We start from the raw sequence: 22761 nt of genomic DNA, 5'->3' as shown, positions 1-22761 counted from the left end.
GATGGATGTTCATGGGATTCCAGGAAAAACAAAGAAAGAAAGCAAACAAAATTTGGTCAGAAGAAAGGAGGAACCTCATTGGAAGAAAGGAACAACTGTGGGAGGGGACAAGTCAAAGCAGCAAATAATACCCTCCTGTACCAACATAGACGAAACTGATTATGAAGAACAGAAATTACTTTGTTCATTGTTCTTCACTGGTAAAAAATGGATAAAAATGAACAATCTTCTGTTTTCACTTTTATGCTTCATATCTATCACTGTCAGCTTCAGTGCAAAAGAATCAGATCTAACTTTGAGTGCCATGATCAACATTTTGCACTGAATAGTAAGATTTTTGTCCAGTCCTGCTATAGTGTGACAATCTAGGCATACATATATCTATTAAATGTTCCTGACAATGTTATGAAAAGGATAGATTGCTACTCACTATATAGAGGAGAATTGAGTCACAGAGAGGCACAACAAAAATTCTGCTATCCTTTTCATAATACTGCCATGATTCCATTCTGTATTTTCCATTATTAAACATTTACATTATATGAGATTGCAACCACAGATTATCAGCATGCGCACATCAATGCACGGTAGCAGTATGTTCCAAAAAGCTGCGCGCAGAAATGTGATTTTGGAGGTTCTACTGATCAGAGAGATAAAGCTGTCAACTGTTTTGAATAGCCCTTGGCCTAGTGACTATTTGAGTGCTTGGGCATACTGTAGCTATCCTACACTACAGGGTTAACATTAAACATTACTCATTTTCTCCAGTCCAGGCAAACTAAGAAAATCAGTGTGTTTTTTTGCATTAGATATGGTATAGGATCGACCTTAAATGGTTTGTTCATGGGCAGTTCTTGTGATAAACCCGAAAAACCATGATTTTTGGATACCAAAAGCAGCAATTTTGGGGATAGCCACTTCTATAATTTCTATTCATGACAAATCATCAAAATTTTGACCATACGTGTTTAAGATAATGGGAGAACCTTAAACCTTTTCTTGGTATAGTTTAGCGTTACTGAGATCCAGAGGTTCAAAGTTACTTCAAGCATAAATTTAGTTTTAATTGAGGTAGTGGACACCAACTTATGCTTTTAGTTGCCTTTTTTGACCAATAAATCTTATGAGGCTCTGTCTCTGTATAATTGGCGCATACACATCTATGTCCGTCTTGACCTGTAAATTAGTCGATGGTATACTGTATACTGTAGGAGTAGCCTAGAAATGTTGTCCGAAGTGAACTTGCATTGCATTAACTTTATATTATACATACACATTTGTTGATTATATGTGTCAAAGTATGTAAATATGTTGAAGTATATAAATAAACTGCCAAAACTTTCCTGAGCTACAGAATTCATTTTATATAAGCAGCAAACTCTGCTGTAACAGATAAGGAAGGGAACCAGCTGAAAAATGCTCCTGTCAGAACACAAAAAAGGCAAATACAGGGGGGTCAAAAAAAAGTATCCACTGTTTAAAAGTTCATAACTGGCAAACTAATTGACAGAATTGTCTCATCTTTGGTAGTGTAATAGTTTGTAGTTCCGGCAATCGCCACACAAGCGTTGTTTGGCATTGTTTTGTTTTGTCTGATGACAGTCGCCAGATAGTCAGTGTTTTTGTTTTCTTAGTTGCACCTAGTTACACGAGTAAACATGGCTGGCACAAGGCTTACATTTGATGAAAGGAAGTCAGTTTTGAAGTGGTATTTTAAGTACGAAAACATTAATGAGGTTCAACAGTAATGGGGAAATGAGTATCAAACAGAGCCACTGACACGTTTAATAATTCGTCACATTCGAGACAAATTTGAAGCCGAAGGCTGTGTTAAAGATGTACACAAACAACAATCTGGACAACCTGTAACAGTAACAAGTCCAGCTAACTCTCGTCGTGTGTTACAACAATTCACTCACTCACCACAGAAGTCTATGAGACAGTGTGCCCGTGAAACTGGAGTGAGTCGCTCAAGTGTTCAGTGAATTTTGAAGACAGCAAAGTGGAAGTGCTACATCCCACGATTGCTACATGCTATGGAGGATGACCCAGATCGTAGAATGGGGTAATGCGAGTGGTTTACTAACATGGTGCGCAACGATGAAGAGTCTGCAGAGATGATTGTGTGGTCTGATAAGGCACAATTCAAACTCAATGGTACAGTAAATTGCCACAATTGCATTTACTGGGCCACCAAAAATCCGAACATCCATGTAGACAAAGCCGTGAATTTGCCAGGAGTAAATGTGTGGTGTGGGTTGTCTTACCGGGGCTTGATTGGGCCATTCTTCATTGAAGGACAGCTACCGGTGAGGTGTACCTTCAGAAGCTTCAGACACCCATTTTACCTGCCATCTGAGACTTGTATGGAGATGGATGAGTTTACTTTCAACAAGACGGTGCCCCAGCCCACTACCAAAATAATGTTAGGGCGTCTCTCGACAAAAATCTACCAGGAAGATGGATAGGCTGTAGAGGTCCTGTGGAGTATCCACACATTCCCCAGACCTAACTCCTCCGGACTTTTACCTGTGGGGAACATTAAAGGACATCATTTATCAACAAAAGCCATGCACATTGGATGAACTTCGAGAATACATCGTACATTCATGTGCAAATATCCAACTGAACATGTTGCAGTCAGTAGTTCGTGCTGCAGTTCGGTGGCATCGTTTGTGTGTGGATGTTAATGGTGACTATTTCGAACACCTACAGTGATATCTTTAAGTTGGACTTTAAGCTACACTTTCACTAAAAATGAGAGAACTCTGTCAATTAGTTTGCAAATTATGGACTTTTAAACAGTGGATACATTTTTTTTGACCCCTCTGTATGCTACTTCTTTAAAGAGTCCTACAGAAAAGTAGAGAACCAGTAGGCTCCCTTTCTCACCAAAAATTTTAATATGCGAACATATTCACACTTTTTTGTGCTGAAAGAGTGTATCAAAGAGACAGAGATGATGGCAGAGAGAGGAGACAGTGCCAGTGTAAGAGAAATGGAGAGAAGACAGTGATGGTGGGAGAGAAAGTGACAGTAAAAGGGGAAGAGAGATGAATGAAGACAGTAGCGCTGGGAGCCACAGAAAGAGGAGACAGTGATAGCCAGTGAGCTACAGTAGCAGTAAAAGAGAAGGAAATATTGCTAGAGATATAGTAGTGGGACCAAAAGAAAGAGGAGGCAGTGGAAATGAAAAGGAAGAATGGAGACCATACATAAGCTTGTGGGGTCTGGGATGAGGATTAAGGCAGTTGGTTCCCCACTTTTCAGTGAGTCTTGTATAGAGGAGCATATTTGCCTTTCATTTGCTCTGACAGGAGCATTTTTCAGCTGTTGAATTTAATAAAGGAAACTGATGTGGCTGAAACTTATGTCATTCTTTAAATGGTTCTTACTTAGTATTTCTACTTACGAGATCATATCCATCAGATGTAACAAACTTCGATGTAATTTCACTGACAAGCTTTTCCATTATATCTGGTTTATGCTCGTACCTGGAATAAATGAAGGAGAATATTGTCAGTGTGCAACTCAGTAAGATACACACAATATTATATCCACTTTAGTTTTTGTCATATTATTTGCTCACTTTAATCCAATTAAAAATTACAAATTTCCACAATACATAAGGACACATACTGAAATGTAGCTCTGGAGGATAAAAGAATAAAGTGTGCACTGCTACCAACAATTTTGAATATTTATTGTTATTAATTTGAAATAATGCACCACATAATCACACAGGACACTGCACATAAAGTGTACCCTTAAATATTTCATAAACAGTTGAAGATATAGGGACAACATTTTGGGAAACAATAGTATCTAAAGGGGCTAGTATTGGCACATGTTGCAACACCTGCAAGAAAATGTCAAAATGAAATAGCCTGCAATGTGCAATGTGGTGAGACAATTCATGGCTCTTGCTGATGCAACACCTGGACATTCATCCCTATTGGTGTGTGACTATTGCACAAGAACCAATATCACTGTGCTGTCTCATCCTCCACTCTAACCAGATCTGACCCCTTGAGACAGTTTTTAATTTCTAAAGTTGAAAACCCCATTGAAAGGACAAAGATTTGCAATGACAGATGAGATAAATGAAAATTTGCAGACGAAATTCACATGATCCAGCAAGAGGCATACCAAGACTGCTTCCGGAAGTGGAAACGGCATTGGAAGCAGTGCGTCAATTGTGGAGCAGAGTATTTTGAAGGATACCATATACAGTAAGTAAAAGATATGCCTAGAAAAATTTTGTGGAAAAAGTTCTGGAATTTTTTGAACAAACGTCGTATACTCACTTAAAGATATAGGTGAGCAGCTTTTAGCACAGCAACCATCAGGTCGAGTGCAAATAAATAATAAAGAATAGAATGAGAAAATTACCTTTTATTTTATTAGTCTGGAAACAAAGCGTGTACAATTATACTTTATTTTCATAACCTTGAAACTAGATATAGCTATTGTTGATATGATTATAGTATATGGTCTTGTGCCTTTATTTTGCTGAAATTCACAATAGCACCTTTGAAATATATTTTATTTTAGATTTTTCTTTTATTTGATAAAATGGACAGAATAGCTAGTCAGTCTTGATTTATCCAATAGCAAAGATAATTTTTTTAGTAGTTTCAGTTTAGAACAACTGAGACACAAATGATAAAGAAGTATAGAAAGGTGTGTAGTGTATGAGGGAGTGATTCACTGTAGTTCCATTTAATTATAATTTGAAGTATTTTTCTGGCTGTCCATCAGGCAGTGTCCACACTTGTCTCAGTTTTATGTAGATGCCTATAATACCTTTTTATTTCTTGCAACACATGCACCTTATCAAATTAGTTGTAAATTTCTATCAGATTCTCCAGTGCTACAGCCAGAGCATTTCATGTAGGACAATTGCGTCTAGCAGGCAAATGGTTATCATTTTAAAGTTTTTAAGTTTCAAGCAACACTTTTACAAAAATTCTAAGAATTCCAAACACACCCATTGATAACTGCCAAAAACCAGTATACCTGATGAGGCAACAGTTTGTTGCGAAAGCTTGAATTTCATGTGTGTGTTTGTGTTTGTTTGTGTGTCTATCGACCTGCCAGCACTTTTGTTCGGTAAGTCATCTGTGTTTTTAAGTACATATATATGTTTATATTTTGCATATGTATGGGGCCTCTAACTGCAAACTGCCCTTTATTTACTGAACATATTTTGGTGTTGTTCGGAATTTTTTTAAAAATTGTCTGGTCCTGGGAGGGGCTCGAAATATCGTGGTCCTCAAAATCTGGAGGCTCTTCCAGGATCATAGACCCAGGATGGGCTACCCTCTCTGCCCCCCTCAGTCCACCACTGATGATAGTTGTCATTGTTAAAAATGAAACTTTCTGCAAAAATACCTGACAAAGATATGTTTATGGAATTCCCACTATTTCAGCCACCAAGCAATGCCAAAATCATGTAAGCAGCCATAGTTAAGCTGAGCTGGCATATTTTCGTCTAATACTTCTACACATTTTGAGATATTCCTGTGAAAAATTTTGCTGCAAATCTTGACTCATTTTAATATTCTCTGTTGATCCATCATGGACAGGAGACATGATCTTGTCAAGTAACTATCAATGAAATTCACCAATAGCTGTGTAATTGAGATGTTATTTTATTTTATTTTGACTGCAAATCTTGACTCATTAACATGTTCTCTGTTGATTCATCATTGACAGGACTCATCATCTTGTCAAGTAATTATCAATAAAATTCACCAATCACCGTGTAATTGAGATGTTATTTTATTTTATTTTGGCTATCAGTTTTGGCATTCCACTGTGCCATCTCCAGGCCCAATATGAATCTCTCAAAAATAAATGATATTGTCATACAGTGCCATATATTCCTGGATGTCATGAGTTCAAAACCATTTCCCAAGTACTTCATTCAAAGACTTGATAGTAACCCAAGTTGCTTTCATGTCTACCTTCAATCAATCTGACATGGTATGGATCCCAAACACTCGAGCAGTACTCAAGAACAGGTTGCACCAGCATCCTATATGCAGTCTCCTTTTCAGGTGAACTACTCTTTTGTAAAACTCTCCAAATCAACCAAAGTCGACCATTCGCCTTCCCCACCACTGTTCTCACATGCTCATTTGATTTCATATTGCTTTGCAATATTACATCCAGGTATTTAAACACTTTGACAGTGTCAAGCAGGATGCTAGTAATACTATAACCGAACATTACTGGTTTGTTCTTCCTGCTCATCCACATTAACTTACATTTTTACACATTTACAACTAGCTGCCATTCTTCGTACCAACTAGAAATTTTGTCCAAGTCATCTTGTATCTTCCTACAATCACTCAACTTTCACAATTTACCATACATCACATTCAACACCTTACCATACATCACAGCATCATCCGCAAACAACCACAGATTGCTGCTCACCCTGTCTCCCAACTCATTTATCTATATAAACAACAGCGGTCCTATCACACTTCCCTGGGGCATCCCTGATGATACGCTTGTCTCTGATGAACATTTGCCATTGAGGACAACATACTGGGTTCTGTTACTTATAGAGTCTTCAAGCCATTCATATATCTGTAAACTTATTCTGTATGCTTTACCTTTGCTAACAACCTGCAGTGGGGCACCGTGTTAAATGCTTTTGAGAAATCTAGAAATGGAAACAGGCCTGTTGCCCTTCATCCATTGTTTGCAGTACATCATGTGAGAAAAGGGCAAGCTGAGGTTTGCACAAGTGATGCTTTCTAAAACCATGCTGATTTGTGGACATAAGCTTCTCAATATCAAGAAAGTGTATTATATTCCAACTGAGAACGTGTGAGGATTCTGCAGCAAACCAAAGTTAGGGACATTGGTGGGTCCATTATTTTATTCTTCTTATATACTGGAGTCTCTTGCACTTTTTTCCAGTTGCTCGGGACTTTGTGCTGGGCAAGAGATTCATGATAAATGCAATGCCATAGATTTTTCTTTGTAAAACCAAACTAGGATTGCATCCAGATCTGGTGAGTTATTTATTTCAAATCTTTCAGTTGTTTCTCTATGCACGAATGCTTATTACTATATCGTTCATATGATAATCTGTCCAATGGTCAAATGATGGTATATTTGTATGATTCTCCTATGTGAACAATTTCTTGAATGTGAAATTTAAAACTTTGGCTTTCATTCTCCTTGAGCCTGGCCCTGGTAACATATCAACATCACATTTTTGGGAATGAGATGTAAAAAACTATGGGCTCCTTATGTCTGTTTAAGACACAGTGCCCAAATTTGGGCATCCGTATTTTGGTAACCCAGTGCAGACATGGCTGCAGAATCACCTTCAGATGTAGATGGAACATGTCCTTCAAGAGAGATAAGTGTACAATAATTTGTAATGTATAATGTGTTGTTATTGTCAATGTTGACCTAGGGTGAAATTTGAGTCCAGACAGATGGGGAATTAATTGAAAAGTTTACATTTCAAACTGGCTACATTTCATATTAGGACAATATTTCACACGAAGTCAGAGGCAGCTCGTAACTGCCCCAGCTAGCACTCAAGCTTATTTCAAGGTGGATATTGAGTTTAGGTTCAGTTGAAAATTCAAGATTGAAAAATCAACCTGTTACACAGCTTATTTCAAGGCGGATATTGAGTTTAGGTTCAGTTGAAAATTCAAGATTGAAAAATCAACCTGTTACTCAGTTTACATCAAGCTGTAAAAATTTAGCTTGAATTAAAATAATTTTCCCAAGCTTGAAATAAACTGTAATTTCCCTGGAAGGCTGTACAGCAGATGCGCACGCAGCATAGCTTCCATAGGTGTCCACGGGAAGCACCACAAGCGTTTATAAGCCTTGCAGTGACTCTGCTAGGTTTACGGCCATTTTACTTTTGTGACGCGCGTTAATGATTGTTGACTGTTGTGAAGTTTGTTTTATACTGGAAAATAGTTCGGAAAGTGTGTGGCGTCCCCTACCTTACAGCTACACTGGGTCTGAAGAAGATATATAGTGTATTACATACATATTAGTGTATTATATATAGTGTATACGTTGGTGCATTTTTCTCTAGTGGTACGTTAATATTACAAATGTTAAATGTTATTACGTAACGTAAAGAAATATCATATTCTTTTATGTAGAAAAATTGAGCCTGGATGAAAGTGAAATGGATTACCAGCTAAGAATACATATTACAAGTTGTTCAGCACCACTAAATTAAAACTTAATGTTATTTTACCTTTCTAAAATCTCGCCTTTTTATATATATCGCCCTATTACGTTTGTTTACTTGTAAGTACTCGCGTGTGTCACACCATGAATGAATAATCGTGAAGTGTGAAAAGTGTCTTTGCGAATACAAATAGTAATGACATGGTGAACGGGAAAAAGTGCTCAAGAACCAGTCACTACATAGGTGTCAGTCTTTTTTATTTACATAGCTTTGACTGCTCTTCATCTGCTCTTAATTTTGTTGTTCCCTAGGTGAAATAATACTGCAAGGCCTACAGGTACTTTTTAATTTTATTGTTATTTGTAATGTGGCTGAAATCTAAAAAAAGGCAATATTAAAGTATGACAAGGAGAACATTTTTTGTTCTTTTACATTTCAGTTCCACTGAACTGGTAATTTCTTAAATTCATTTCGATTTCATCTTTTATTTCATTTTGATTCAGTTTTACTCACCAAAAAATAATTGTGGATAGAATAAAATGTCTACATTTTTCTAAACCGTAGTTTCCTTATAAGCTTACAGTATGAGGTGTATATGATTTCAAGTAATTGTTTCTTTAAAATTCAGTTTAAATGGCCCTGAAACTGTTAGAAATAGTGACGTGTGGCTTCTTCATGAAGTCATCGCAAAATTACCCAAATATCATCTTTACTTTAAAAATTTCAAACAAAAAGTTATTTCAAATTACTTTAAAAACTCTTTGGAATAAAGTCACCAGAAGCAACTGCTTACTCAGTGACGTTTATACTAGTTAATGATTTTTACTGCATCAGTGAGTTTGAAGTTATTTTGCTAATCTGGGGCATAAATTATATTTAGGTTGATCAGTTTAAACTTTTTATATTTTTTATGTTTAGGTATGGCTAACATTTTCTTTTATGTTTTACAGGATCATTATACCGGCAGAAGTCAGCGATAATTGATCCTGCTCTGGTCTGTGTGCTGGGGCCGGAGGGGCTTCAGAATAATTAAATTTTAAAATAAAACAATTTTAAACACTTTGAAAATAAAAAATTTAAACATACATATCTTGATAATTTTTTTCACACCATTTCCATTCTGGTATTTATTTAATTAGTTAGGTTCAATAAATTCAGATTAATAATTATGTAGCTTAAAACAAGCTGTAAATACCAGGCTGTATTCCACGTGTGTAGATACAGCTGGAGCCAAACTTGATAAGTCAAGCTTGAAATATAGCTTGAACTCTGCCAACTTTGATGTTTGTTTCAAGCTTTGATCAAGCTTATATACTTGAACTTTACATCTGGAAACAAGTTTGAATCCGGCTTACTGTGCTATCTGGGGCACATTTGCATTTATCTCTGGCTGATATCCCTCTCCATTTTTTATGAGACTGAGCTTGTGACCCATCTCTAATGGCCTCCTCCCCAGCAGGATGATAAACTCTAAACTTCGTTAAACTCTAAACGTTTTCTTACTTCCAGCCAAACTGTTCAGGAAACATTCCTAAACAACAATTGAAAGTTCTTCAGTAGAGTTCATATTCAATTTGTAAGCGATAATTGAGATAGGAAGTTTCTTGAGAAAGAGCTTTAATGAAACATTAGTCAAAAATATCCTTTGATCATGCGTGACACCTTCCAGTAATTCTGTTAAACAACTTTTGTCCAGAGAAAATGCATTTTTTTTTTTTTTTTTTTTTTTTTTTAAAAAAAGAAGGGAAAAAGAAAGAAAGAAAGGACGGAAGACGCATTACATGTCTGGCCAAGAGAGGCATCAGCTACTTTTTGTGAATGGTGTTGTCACCTTTTACCACAGTTTCTCAGTAGCAAAAACTGGCAAAATGATGTCACAAAGCAAACACATTACTGGAAATCTACACAGATCAGCATTATGGAGATAAATATTTTCATGTTACTTACTTCTCTTTAATTTCAGACCAATTGTATGACATAAAGTTGAACAACAGATAGGGATCACCAATCTTGTTGATTACATCTAGAATGTCTTCATCACACAGTGAGTTATTCAGCACAACAGCATCCAGCAATCTGCGAAATCACAAAATATCAGCACAAAAGTAACATGCACATTAATGTTTTAGCTGTGGAATATTATGTAAGGTATCATAATTAATTAGAGCAATTTCCAGTGTTAAGACATAACATATTACATATGAATAATTCTCAAGTTCCATAACAATCCAGCCTTTTCTGGGTCATGAAGTGCTGCAGAAACACTTTCTGTAATGACATCCTAACTAAGCTCTTGTATTTTGATCTATCAAAAATATGATAATCATCTTGAGTATTCAGACTTCTGATATTATCCTCTTCATCACAGTTTTGAAAATGTGATCTATCTCTTACTCGCGCCCAGTTCATTGTATATTCCATTTGTAATCATACACAATGCATAGTCATAATGTTTTAATTATTGCCTCAAGAAATAAAGTTATGTAATTAAATTTGTTTGTGTGTCCTGGTACACACTAAAATCCACACCTCAAAGTGCCATACTATGCTACTATAGGAGCCAAAGTGAAGTGGAGTATCATACAGTAATTGATCTACTGCATTTGAAGGGGGGGAAAATACTACAACAATCTGTACTGTGAATGTGGAGTGCATGGGAACAATGCACCATTGCTGGTTGTTGGGGATTAATTTGAAATGGGACTCATTACTGAAGATAATTCTACTCCACTTGATGAGATTCCAGGTTGACAACACATCTAGAGACATTCCAGACAGTGTTGGGATACCAACTTGACTGTTCTACATCTACATATACTCTCTGCTAGCCACCAAGCAGTGTGTGGCAGAGGGCACTATTCGCACCAAAGTCATATTTCTCCCCCTCTGTTCCACTTGCGGATCGCTCAAGGGAAGAATGACTGAACACCTCAGTATGAGCTCTATATTCCCTTGTCTTTGAATGGTGACCATTGCAAGATATGAAAGTTGGTGATATATATGCTCTACATCCTTGGTGCAGTTGGATTTTGGAATTTAGTGAGCAGCCCCTTCCATTTGGCACGTCATCTATCTGCAAGTGTGTCCCACTTCAAATTTTCTATGAGATTTGTTGCACTCTCACGATGACTAAATGTACCAGTCATGAATCTTGCCACTCTTCCTTGGACCCACTCAATCTCTTGAATCAGACCCAACTGGTAAGGGTCCCATACAGATGAACACTACTCTAAGACTGGACAAACTAAAGTATTGTAAGCAATTTCCTTTGTTGAAGGACAGCATCGCTTGAGGTTTCTACCAGTAAACCACAATCTAGAGTTCACCTTACCCATTACTTGTGTAATCTGATCATTCCATTTGAGATCATTTTGAATAGTCACACCTAGATACTTGATGGATGTTACCACTTCCAAAGACTGGGCATTTATTTTGTAATCATACACTAATGGGGATTTTTGCTTTGTTATACACAGTAGGCTACACTTAATAATACAGAGAGATAGCTGCCAGTCATCAGTCATTAGACCAAGCATTTACTTTCTGCAAATCCTCATTGATTTGTTCACAACTTTCATGCGATACTACTTTCCTGTAGACTTCAGCATCATCGGCAAACAGTCTCATGCCACTATCAGTACCATCAACCTACTTTCCTGTAGACTACAGCATCATCGGCAAACAGTCTAATGCCACTGTCAGTACCATCAACCTACTTTCCTGTAGACTACAGCATCATTGGCAAACAGTCTAATGCCACTGTCAGTATCATCGACCAGATGGTTTATGTAATTCGTAAAAAGCAGCAGATTTATTACACTGCCCTGAGGCACACCTGATGTTACGCTTGTTTTTGTTGAAGTCCCGCCATTCAGGACCACATACTGCTCTCCTGTCTGTTAGAAAATTTTCTATCACACTGCATAGTCATTGGATAGACTATAACTTTTTGGAGCAAGCGACAGTGTGGAACTGAGTCAAATGCCTTTCGAAAGTCAAGGAATATGGCATCAACCTGGGAGCCAGTATCTAGAGCCTGTTGTATATGATGCACAAAGAGGGCCATCTGTGTCTCACATGACTGCTGTTTCCTAAAACCATGCTGGTTTCTGCAGATGAGCTTCTCAGAGTCTAGAAAGGTCATTATGTCTGAACACAACATATGTTACATAATTCTACAACAAATTGATGTCAGTGAAGTCGGCCAGTAATTATGTGCATCCAATTTTCTACCATTTTTATAGACTGCTGTGATCTAGGCCTTCATCTCAGATAGATGATGGATAAGAATGGTGCTATATTTGTAGCATAGTCAACATAAAATCTTACAGGGATACTATCTGGTCCAGATGCTTTCCTAGTGTCTAAGGATCTTAACTGTTTTACAATCCCAGATACACTAAACACTATGTCAGCCATCCTTGCCTTTGTTCAGTAATTGAAAGGGGGAATGGTGCTTCAGTCCTCTACTGTAAATCAGCTTTTGAAAGCTAGGTTTAGAATTTCAGCCTTCTGTTCATCATCATCTGTTACATTAACCGTACTGTCAGGAAGCAAAGGTATTGAATTATTTGTAGCGTTCATAGATTTTATGTATGACCAAAATTTTTTGGGGTTATTTGTAGAATCTGCAGATAAAATATTGCTTTCAAATTCATTAAAAGAATCTCTCAGTGACCTTTTGACAGCTACTTTCATTTCACATAATTTCTGTTTGTCAGCGGGGCAGTGACTACTTTTAAAACGACTGTGCAAAATTCTCTGCTGTCTCAGCAACTTCCTAATATGTTTGTAGAACCAAGGTGGATCCTTTCCCTCCCCTATATTTTTACTAGGCACATACATCTCTAGCACGTGGTGGACAATACCTTTAAATTCCGAACAAAGATGCTCAGTATCTTTGCGTCCCGCGGTGAATGCTTAGAGGTGACTGTGAAGATATTCATTAATGACACTTTTGTTTGCTTTCCCAAATAAGAAAACTCTACACTTTTTCTTTGTTGTTTTTTTTTTTCTGACTTCCACTGACATAAAAGCCAAAATGACATTATGGTCACTAATACCTTCTTCTAGATTAACTTCCTCAAAAAGATGAGGTCTCTTTGCCGCCAAGATATCTATTATGTTCCCATCTCGAGTTGGTTTTCTAATCAATTGCTCAAGGTTGTATGTTGAAAGTGCTCCTATAATAAATTCACACGAGTCTTTGCTTCTGCCCCCTGTGATAAATATGCAATTTTCCCAGTCAATGGACACTAGATAGAAGTCTCCACCGATAACTAATGAATAATTTGGATATTATTTCCTATGTACTCAAGACTTCCCCTGAAACATTCTGTGATGTTTGTTGTGGATGCTGGTGATCTATAAAAACATCCTAATACAATGGTCACTCCTTGTCTGATTGACAGCTTTATCCAGACTATTTCACAGTCTGTCCCAGTATCAATCTCAACTGCATTTAAACAGCTTTTAACTGCAATGAACACACCACCTCCCATAGCATCAGTCCTATCCTTTGTAAACATTGTCCAGTCTGAGTTCAAAATTTCACTGCTATTTATGTCTGGTTTCAACCAGCTTTCGGCACCTAATACAATATTGGCATTACTACAGTTTATTTCAGAGAGTAACTCGGGGATCTTGCTACAGATACTTCAACAATTTATTAACAAGAGATTTAGCATATTTAAATCCTTCGGAATTACCTGTTTAGGCTAACTAATAATTTTTACAATTGGTACACCAACATCAGTGTTATGAACCCGTAATTTTTCAGGCCATGGTGGTGAACCCAAACTAAAAAACCCCCATGTACACACCTGAAGTACTGTGCTACCTGTGCAGCTGCTCCATGTGTGTAGTGCACCCCCTATCTATCTAGGGGCACCCTACAACCTTCCACCTCATAGCATAGGTCAAGGAATCTACAACCATTTTCGTCACAGAGTTGACTTAACCTGTGTATGATGCTGGGTATGACCCTACAGCCTGACAACCAGGAGTGATGGTCTGGGGTGCCATTTCATTTCATAGCAGGACTCCTTTGGTTATCATCCACAGCATCCTTACAACATGGTGGTGTGTTGATGGTATTCTAAGCCCCATTTTGTTGCCCTCAATGGTAAGCTATCTTAAGCTTACATTTCAGCAAGATAATGCCCACTTGCACAAGACGAGAGTTTCTGCTACTCTCCATGCCTGCCATACTCAAGCTATCTTAAGCTTACATTTCAGCAAGATAATGCCCACTTGCACAAAACGAGAATTTCTGCTACTCTCCATGCTTGCCATACTCTACCTTGGCCAGCATGGAATGTTGAGAACATTTAACACATTGTTGTCAGGGCTCTCCAGCCAGCTCAGGATTTTGACAAGCTAACGTGCCACATCCAACAACTCTATCAGTCAATTCTAAACCAAATAACTGCTTGCATGAGGACTGGAGGTGGACCAACACATTATTGAGTTGTTCAATTTGTGAAGCTCTTTCTCTAGAATAAATCATCCATTTTTTTCTGAAGTTGTGATTATTTGTTTAATCACATCTACTGATTTCTATCATATTCAGATAATTCCTATGTGGTGTGTTTGTTTTCACCCCTCCAGCCTCCCCCTAGAGTGTACATCAAGTTTAATTTGAGATATGACAGTACTCTCAGTTTATCTCGTCTAGTGAACATATAAATCTTTCTACTTGTTCTAGTTACTCTTTTTACTTTGGCAGTCTTTGCTGTTACTACTGCCTCAAGGTCACTAACATTGTCTTTGAAGTGAAGTGGATGTCCTCAAAGAGGTCTGGTTTATTTGTTGTCAGTATAACTAATATTTCTATCATGTGCAAACTTCCAAACTATTCTTCTATGTGGTTGTGAGGGAAAACATTCAGTATTTTTTTCACAGGATGTGCTGTCATGCCCACCACTTATGAAAGAGGAGAGTACTTGAAGTACCTTTGGTATGGTACCTCTGGTAGGTGTCCCTTGGTAGCCATCCTACCCTCCAAATCCATTTTTAGCAGCTTGAACCAGCAGTCCAGGCAGTTTACAGCTGCTTGAAACAACTACTAACTCATCACGACAAAAGGAATCATCATGGGGATGCTTTAGTTGTTTTTGGAACAATCAACAAATATCTTTAAGACTGCTGTTTTCCTTCAAGTTTCTGTATCTGTTTCACTATAAAAATTATCATGCAAGTTCACTTCAATACTAGAGCTATGGAAGAGGTCAAACTGACTGTTTTGAAATTTTGTCTGTCTAAATTACAATATTTTTTTTTCATGAAGCTTAGAAATTTTTGACCTTTTCTTTTCAACAGTAGGAATTACAAATCTGTAACTACACACATTTCATTTATGTCTCGCTGTACATCTAGAACTTTGGAAGTAATCATTTTGACAACTTAACATCTATGCATGTTTGTTGCGTGAGAGTTCTGCAAATGCTCAGATGCACTGCACCCCACTGTGACATGGTGCTACATGTATGCTGTAGCTTGTTGGTTGACTATTTACTGCATTTTGCTGTACCTAAAATGATTCTCTGTAAGCCTTAAAACAGATATAGTACTGAAAGTGGCTCATAAGTTGTCAAACAAGGACAAAGCAAGAGTCTAAAGGTATTGAACGTGGAAGACAAATTTGTAACTGTGCGTGACTGTTATATTCCTCACTGTGTTCAGTCAGATGAAAGTACTTGCAAGTGTCCAGGGGAGATATTCCAGGAACTGTTAGGGCCTGCAGCAGCAAGATAAACTGCTCCATCAAAACAGTAAGTCATTCAGGTATGACTCAGTTACGTTAACCATTTTTTGAGAACTTTTAAATTCTGGAATGATGGGACAGAATGGGTGACTGCGGATCATATCTTGAACTAATGCCATACATGAGGACTGACACCGTTTGTGAAGAGAAACATGAAAATTCACGCCACTGCCAATCCTAGGCAGCTGTTCATAGATGGCAGAAGAAACTGTACACAGTGACAGTATACCATAGGCAACATTGGAAAAACAATTAGTGCGTTCCTCATTCTGAACTACATTCATTGATCGCATTTTTATGAACTCATGGATTTTTCTGTGCTGAGGGAATGGATATTGACAACTGAAAAGAATGGAAATTACCTATCTGACACAATGTCAAAAGATATATTTAGAGATATCATGAATGTTTTGTCTTTGTATCATAAACAAAGATGAAGACTCAAAATGAACAAATTAACTTCAGAGTCAGAAGTTCAGAATTGTGTCACAGAAAACTGTTCTCTGCTTTATAGTCTGGAATGTAAAATCACAAGTGATTGACAGCTCATTCTCATGAAGGCCAGATGCAGATACGCAAGATACACAGCTTGTAAGCCAGATAAATTTCGCATCAAATTTTGGTTAGTAGTCAGTGGAGACAACCAGTATCAATTGAACAGATTTCTGTGTATGTGAAGGATGAGTATCAACCACAGAATCAAACCCTTTTTGCAGCATCTCATTGTGAAGATCTAAGACCTGAACATGTGAAAAATGGTGCCAAAGAGTGTTTTCTGTAGTCAGCAATGGGACAAATGATGAAGACAAACATGGAGCAAGTAAGTAATATAGGTGGAATTGCAGTGTTTCACAGTGCAAGAACAATTTGATATCAGTTACATGACACCAATGACAAACCTACGTGTGGGAAATGTATGAACGTAATCTCAAACTAACACCTTGCTTTTAGGGCTGTTTATTATAAGAACATACAATTTTATTTTCTATAGTATCCTTATCCTAAAATGAATTGGAATATACTTTTCATAAACAAACTTTTTTGACATATAACAATGTTTAAATTACAAAAACTGTTTCCAGAAGCTCTGTTACTGTAGACAATTTGACTGTTACCTCATTTTCTGATATGGCATATAAATGTTCAATGTTCATATAAAAGGTGAAGCTTTTAATACCCAAGAAAGTGGTACAACAAAAGAAGTATCTGGATAAAATTTATTCCCTGAAGCTACACAAAACTTTGAGTGTTGAACTTCTTTTCCCTTTCTTCTGATGAGGAAATAGAAAAATAGCAGAATTTCATAGAAAAAAAGACACTATACATTTACATTAAAGACGAAAACTAAATGAAAGATGGCATGATAGTTTTTATATGTGCATAATATGGTTTTGCAGCACAGCAGTCAACTTTATAGCTGTATAGCTACATTTACATTCCACTCACAAAATTTCAAATACTGTCTAGGAGTACAGTAGCCAGTTGGAAACATTTTGCTAATTACATATATTAGTAACAGTGCTGCAATTAAGTGGAAACAATTTTTTAAACCAAACAGGTCCTAAACAATGATAAGAGTGGGTACTTAATCCTTCATTTTGGCCTCTAAAGGTGATGTATTAGCTAAAAATGATAAAGTAATCATTTACCATTGTAGTGTGAAGATGAAGTTTCCAACACCCCCCCCCCCCCCCCCCCCCCCAATCCCATTCTCCTCCAAGCACTGTTTTGCATGTTTGCATTTTGGACATATATCATCACACTGCACCAATACCTCAATATGGGGAGACAGCAGAGGCCTGCAGCATGAGAACACTCCATGTGTCCAACTGCTGATATGTAACAACTGCAGAGAGCAGTGTTCTCCTCATTCTTTGAATTATTTCATGCCAAAGAAAGAAAAAAAAGATACAAGAATACAAAACCACTGACTGCCATCCATATTCTGAGACAAAGAAAAACTACTATCACTTACATCCAGTTTAAAAGACCACAAACTTTCCAAATACAGTAACAGCCCCTGTCTGTAACAAAGGTGAAAACATTTGCTTTTACTTCAAAATCTGGCCTGATAATCACTGACTTACCCCCTTCCCCTCATTCCCACTACACCCACATCACCCACATCACTGAACTCGGTTCCCCAGCAGCTGGCAACATGTTTTCTACTCATCTGGCATCACCCAGTGAATGGTCTCCTTCCTCTGGATCTTCTCAGCCAACTAATGCTGCTTCCTGGCTGCCTGACATCAGCCAGTGCTCCATGGAGACACAGACTATGGTCTGCAGGACAGCTTGTTCACCTTCTCTTACTGATAACAACCAAATAATCCTTAACCAGAGTTAAAACTCCAGAAGGATAACAAGATGGTTCAAAGGTTAAGGTGGAATCGGCAGCCTCAGCTGCACCAGTTGACTCCCCCCCCCCCCCCCCCCCCAAAAAAAAAAAGATGTTAAAGTTACACACACTGATGTTCTTCTCTCCAAGTAGAGAAAGCAGAAGCTGAAACATGATCCATCTTCTTGTTGCCCTCCAGACAACACTCAATGTTTATCCAGGCATTTCCCTCCAGAAAATTCGATTCCCTGAAACATATAGCCCTACCTTACATAATCGCATAACAATTTTAAAAATGGCTTTGTCATTTGGACTATTATGTATTTTACTTTCTGTTATGCCTATCTTCCTCCAAACAGGAAGCTGATGTATCAGGAGATGGATGAGCTAATCTGTCAGGTACCTTAACATATTTTCCTCCTTGCCAATTTCAATGCCCACAACCCATTTCTGGTTGGTGATAGAAGGTACTCTAATGAAACAAATGATTACAAATGTTGATTACTAAACCATGGAACACCAACTATTTTAAGTGTGGCACTTGGAAAGTTGACAGCTATTGATGTTTCAGTCTGTGGCACCAGCCTCCTCCTCTCAACCCAGTAGAGCATTCATGATGACTTCCATGAGAATGGTCATTTATTAATTTTCGTGACCCCTATACCATTACCCAACTGATTGCCCTCAACAATGGGTCATCAAGAAAACTCACTGGAGTGCATTCAGTGTCACCCACCCATCCAGTGCAATTCTACAAGGGAATATTGACAACTTAAACCAGGACACAACTAACCAATACTGAAAGCAGCAGAACTAATGATTGCCCTCTCTTTTGAGACATCTCACTGAAACCAGTCCCCTGGTGGATGCAGGAAATTGCTAAGGCAAAAGAAAATCACAGTTTGGAGCTCCAATGATAAGCATCATCCAACAGTGGAAAAAACCTTGTTGCCTTCAAAAGGCTATGTGCCTGGGAACTCTACCTTATAATATACCAGAAAAAAGAATGCTGGGGCAGGTATGTCACTACCACAAGGACTTCACACCTCTTGTCCACAGGTATGGATGAAGTTGTATTATATAATTCGATGGCTCCAAGTATTAACATCATAAGTCCATAAATGGCTAAACTGAGTTACGATGCTCGGTAGAATTGTTTTCTCCATACTTTTCCCCTGTATAAGTATCGTATCTCTAGTGCCACAACTTAAGCAGCAATAGCAATCTTCAGAATATCATAAGTCAGCTAAGGGGCTCTTTCACCAACGATAATGATTGCAAGTTATGTTACGATGTTTTCCTGGGAGAATTGTAGCAGAACAAATATTGTAAGTGTAGTTACGATGTTTGTATAGGGAAATTTTACTGTGTAGATGCATGCGATGTTTTTCACTCGCCCATTAAGTTGGTAGCATTGTCGTCCCAGGTTGTTTGTAGCCGACAATAAGTATGTTCATTGTAGATGTGGCCATCAGTACGAGTATAACCAGTTATTTCGCTTAGCACATTAATTGATGAACATCTGTGTGAACAGGTTCCGAGTGTGCTGCTTTTGTAATTAGTATCATTTATTACGTTTTTGGATAATTATGTACTCAAGTAGAGCAATAAAAATAATGGACATGGTTTTCAACCCAACGAGAGATGATGAACGTAAGTACTCATTTTCTTTTATTGTAACAATGATAAAAAACATAATTTTGTATATACAACTGAAAACCTGAAAAAGCCCCAAAATTCTATAGACAACAAAAATAATTACGATTTCTCGTTTTATATACAAATTAAGAATATTTTTCGTAAATTTTTGGCTGCAGTTCTATTTAGTGCTACAAATAATTTGTGTTGTTGCAGTAATAACTATTGTTAGACGCTCTTTGCATCTTTTTACAGGAGATGGAAGTGCAAATAAAAGGGAACCACTTCTCACTGATGCTGGGTGCTCTACTTCATGGTTTTCTAATGTTCGTCCCAATAATGGCACAGCTGAAATGATAACAGGAAATAGTTCAAAATTAATTGATACATCGTGTTTGGATAATGGTGATGACTCTGTTGCTGATCCTGACTTCGTTGCCACAACAGCTGATGATTCATCAAGCAGCAGTGACGAGAAGGAACAAAAGAGATGAAAGTTCAAAGGGAAACATAACAAAGACCAAGGTAAACAATAAAAGTTTCTGTAGCATAGTACATTTCGCAAAACAATATAATATAGGCATTTTATTTTAAAATTACGCATTTTTATTGCAGGAGAGATCTTCTTACTAACTACTGGGCAATGCTTAATCTTTCTCCACCCATATCCACAGCGGGACGTAATACAACTATATCCTCACCAAACACTGTTAGCACACGACAATGTGAAAATAAGGATAAAAAGACCCGTAAAAGCAGTAGGAACCCAGCCTCATGGATAGTAAATAGAGCAAAAGAATCTCTCAACAGAGGTTTTGCACACATTGGTCAAAAAGGTGTTGGAATAAAAGCAAGAGTAATGAAGCCCAGATGCAATCCTAACTTATGCCGACTAAAATGTCATAACAAGTTAACTCAAAAAATTAGGTAGGATATTTTTGAACAGTTCTGTCAGATGGAGGATCATAGCAGACAACAAGAGTTCTTCTGTCGACATGTGAAAAATGTAAGCAGGAAACATTCGAAATGTGGAAGAATCAAGAAGAAAATTTTCAAGACAGTATTCTCTAACAGTCGATGGGAATATCATTATGGTGTGTCAGAAAATGTTTCTGCACACTCTCTCTATTACAGATATGTGGGTGAGAACTGCCATGCAAAAACTGAGAAAAGATGGAATTCTGTCACCTGAAATGAGAGGAAAGCATTCCAGAAGGGGAAATACAATAGGGCCTCAAATAAAGGAGTCACTGCGAGAGTATATGAATAGCTTTCCTTGTGTAGAGTCACATTACACAAGAAAAGAAACAAGCAGAAAATGCCTTGATGCAGAACTGAATGTACCAGGAATGGATCAAGGAAAGAAAATATGCCACCATATATCCTGCCACATTAAGGCAATACACTGATATATTCAACCAAGAATACAATTTGTCATTCTTTCAGCCTGAAAAGGATAAGTGTGAACTATGTGAGTTTTACGATAGTTCCTCTAGAGAGGAGAAAGCAAAGTTGGAAGACAAATACATGTTTCACATTGTCAATAAAACTATTGTCAGGGATCTGAAAGAAAAAGACAAAATGAGCTCAATCTCGGACAAGTCCATTATTAGTGCATGTTTCGACCTGCAGAAAGTGTTGGCTACTCCCCAGTCTGATGTGAGGCTTTACTACTACAAACGGAAATATTCCACCAACAATTTTACAGTATATGACATGGGAATTAAGGAATGGCATTGCTATGTTTGGCATGAGGCCATTGCCCGCCATGGTCCAAATGAAATAGCTATCTGTCTTTATCATTTCTTGCAGATGAAAGCTTGCAAAGGTGGAAAAACATTCAACCTGTACTCTGATAGCTGTGGAGGCCAAAATAGGAACAGATTCCTGTTTTGTATGTTCGTCATTGCTTCTGTTAAGTTTGGAATTTCAATCACACATCGCTTTCTAGAACGGGGTCACTCCAAGAATGAAGGTGACTCAATGCATGCTCTGATTGAAAGAAGAAAGAAGAATCAATTAGTGTACGTTACGGATCAATGGGCCACTTTAATTAGAATGAGTAAGGTCACTGGGAAGCGATACACAGTTAATGAAATGAGTCGGGACTTAATTTACGACTTCAAGAAAGTAGTACAGAAGGAACAGTGGATGTATGACACTAATCAAAATAAGGTGATGTGGATAAAGTACAGGAAATTGCTGTCTTTGAAGGCCGACCATACGAAGTGTACTTTAAGTGCACTTACAAGGAAGAAGCAAAGTGTATCTTTGTCCAGAAGCGTTCTAGAGGACGACAGTTATCATCCTGCGACATCCTTGAACAGGCATATCATGGAATCTTACCAATCAGTGAACTGAAGTTGAGGGATCTCTTGTCCTTATGTGACAGCAAGTGCATCCCAAGCGTTTATCATCCATTTTATCAAAGCCTGGTTTCAACACAAACTGGTACACCAGAACAACATGACAATGATGTGTCAAGTGCAGATGAATGATGAGCTATTGTCAAAAGTGCTCAAACAATTTTTAATACCTTATTTAGTCAGTTTTTGTTATCATAAAGGAATTGTAAAGCAACTTAGATAGAAATATTCTGTATATTTTTCCAGAGAAAAACATCGTAAGTCGGAAAACTATACTTTTGGAAAAGGGTGGAGCACATTAGTACAGTACATTTAAATCTCTTCATTTATAGCTGTTTACCTGTGAAGTTTCATTACAATTTAAATAAATTCTGATTTACACTGTTTACTTAAACTTTCTTTTGCTTCTCCTCTAAAATTGTCAATTTTGAGTTATGATGTTAATACTTGGGGCCATCGAATTTAT

The 22761-nt window shown here is 37.5% G+C and overlaps 1 protein-coding gene across 1 annotated transcript in view; it reads right to left on the bottom strand.

The window, feature by feature from the left end:
- Nucleotides 1-22761, bottom strand: part of LOC126484820 (thyrotropin-releasing hormone-degrading ectoenzyme-like) — a 297846-nt gene that overhangs the window by 21895 nt on the left and 253190 nt on the right. The window contains exons 17-18 of the mRNA XM_050108419.1: nt 10136-10264; nt 3413-3494 (exon numbers count right to left, since the gene is read on the bottom strand). Of these exons, the coding sequence (XP_049964376.1) occupies nt 3413-3494; nt 10136-10264 (211 nt within the window). The remainder of the gene's footprint in view (nt 1-3412; nt 3495-10135; nt 10265-22761) is intronic.

This window comes from Schistocerca serialis, chromosome 1 (genome assembly GCF_023864345.2).
Source record: "Schistocerca serialis cubense isolate TAMUIC-IGC-003099 chromosome 1, iqSchSeri2.2, whole genome shotgun sequence".
NCBI lineage: Eukaryota > Metazoa > Arthropoda > Insecta > Orthoptera > Acrididae > Schistocerca > Schistocerca serialis.
Note: the sequence above shows the minus strand (reverse complement) of the source record. Positions and strands in the feature narration are given on the sequence as shown.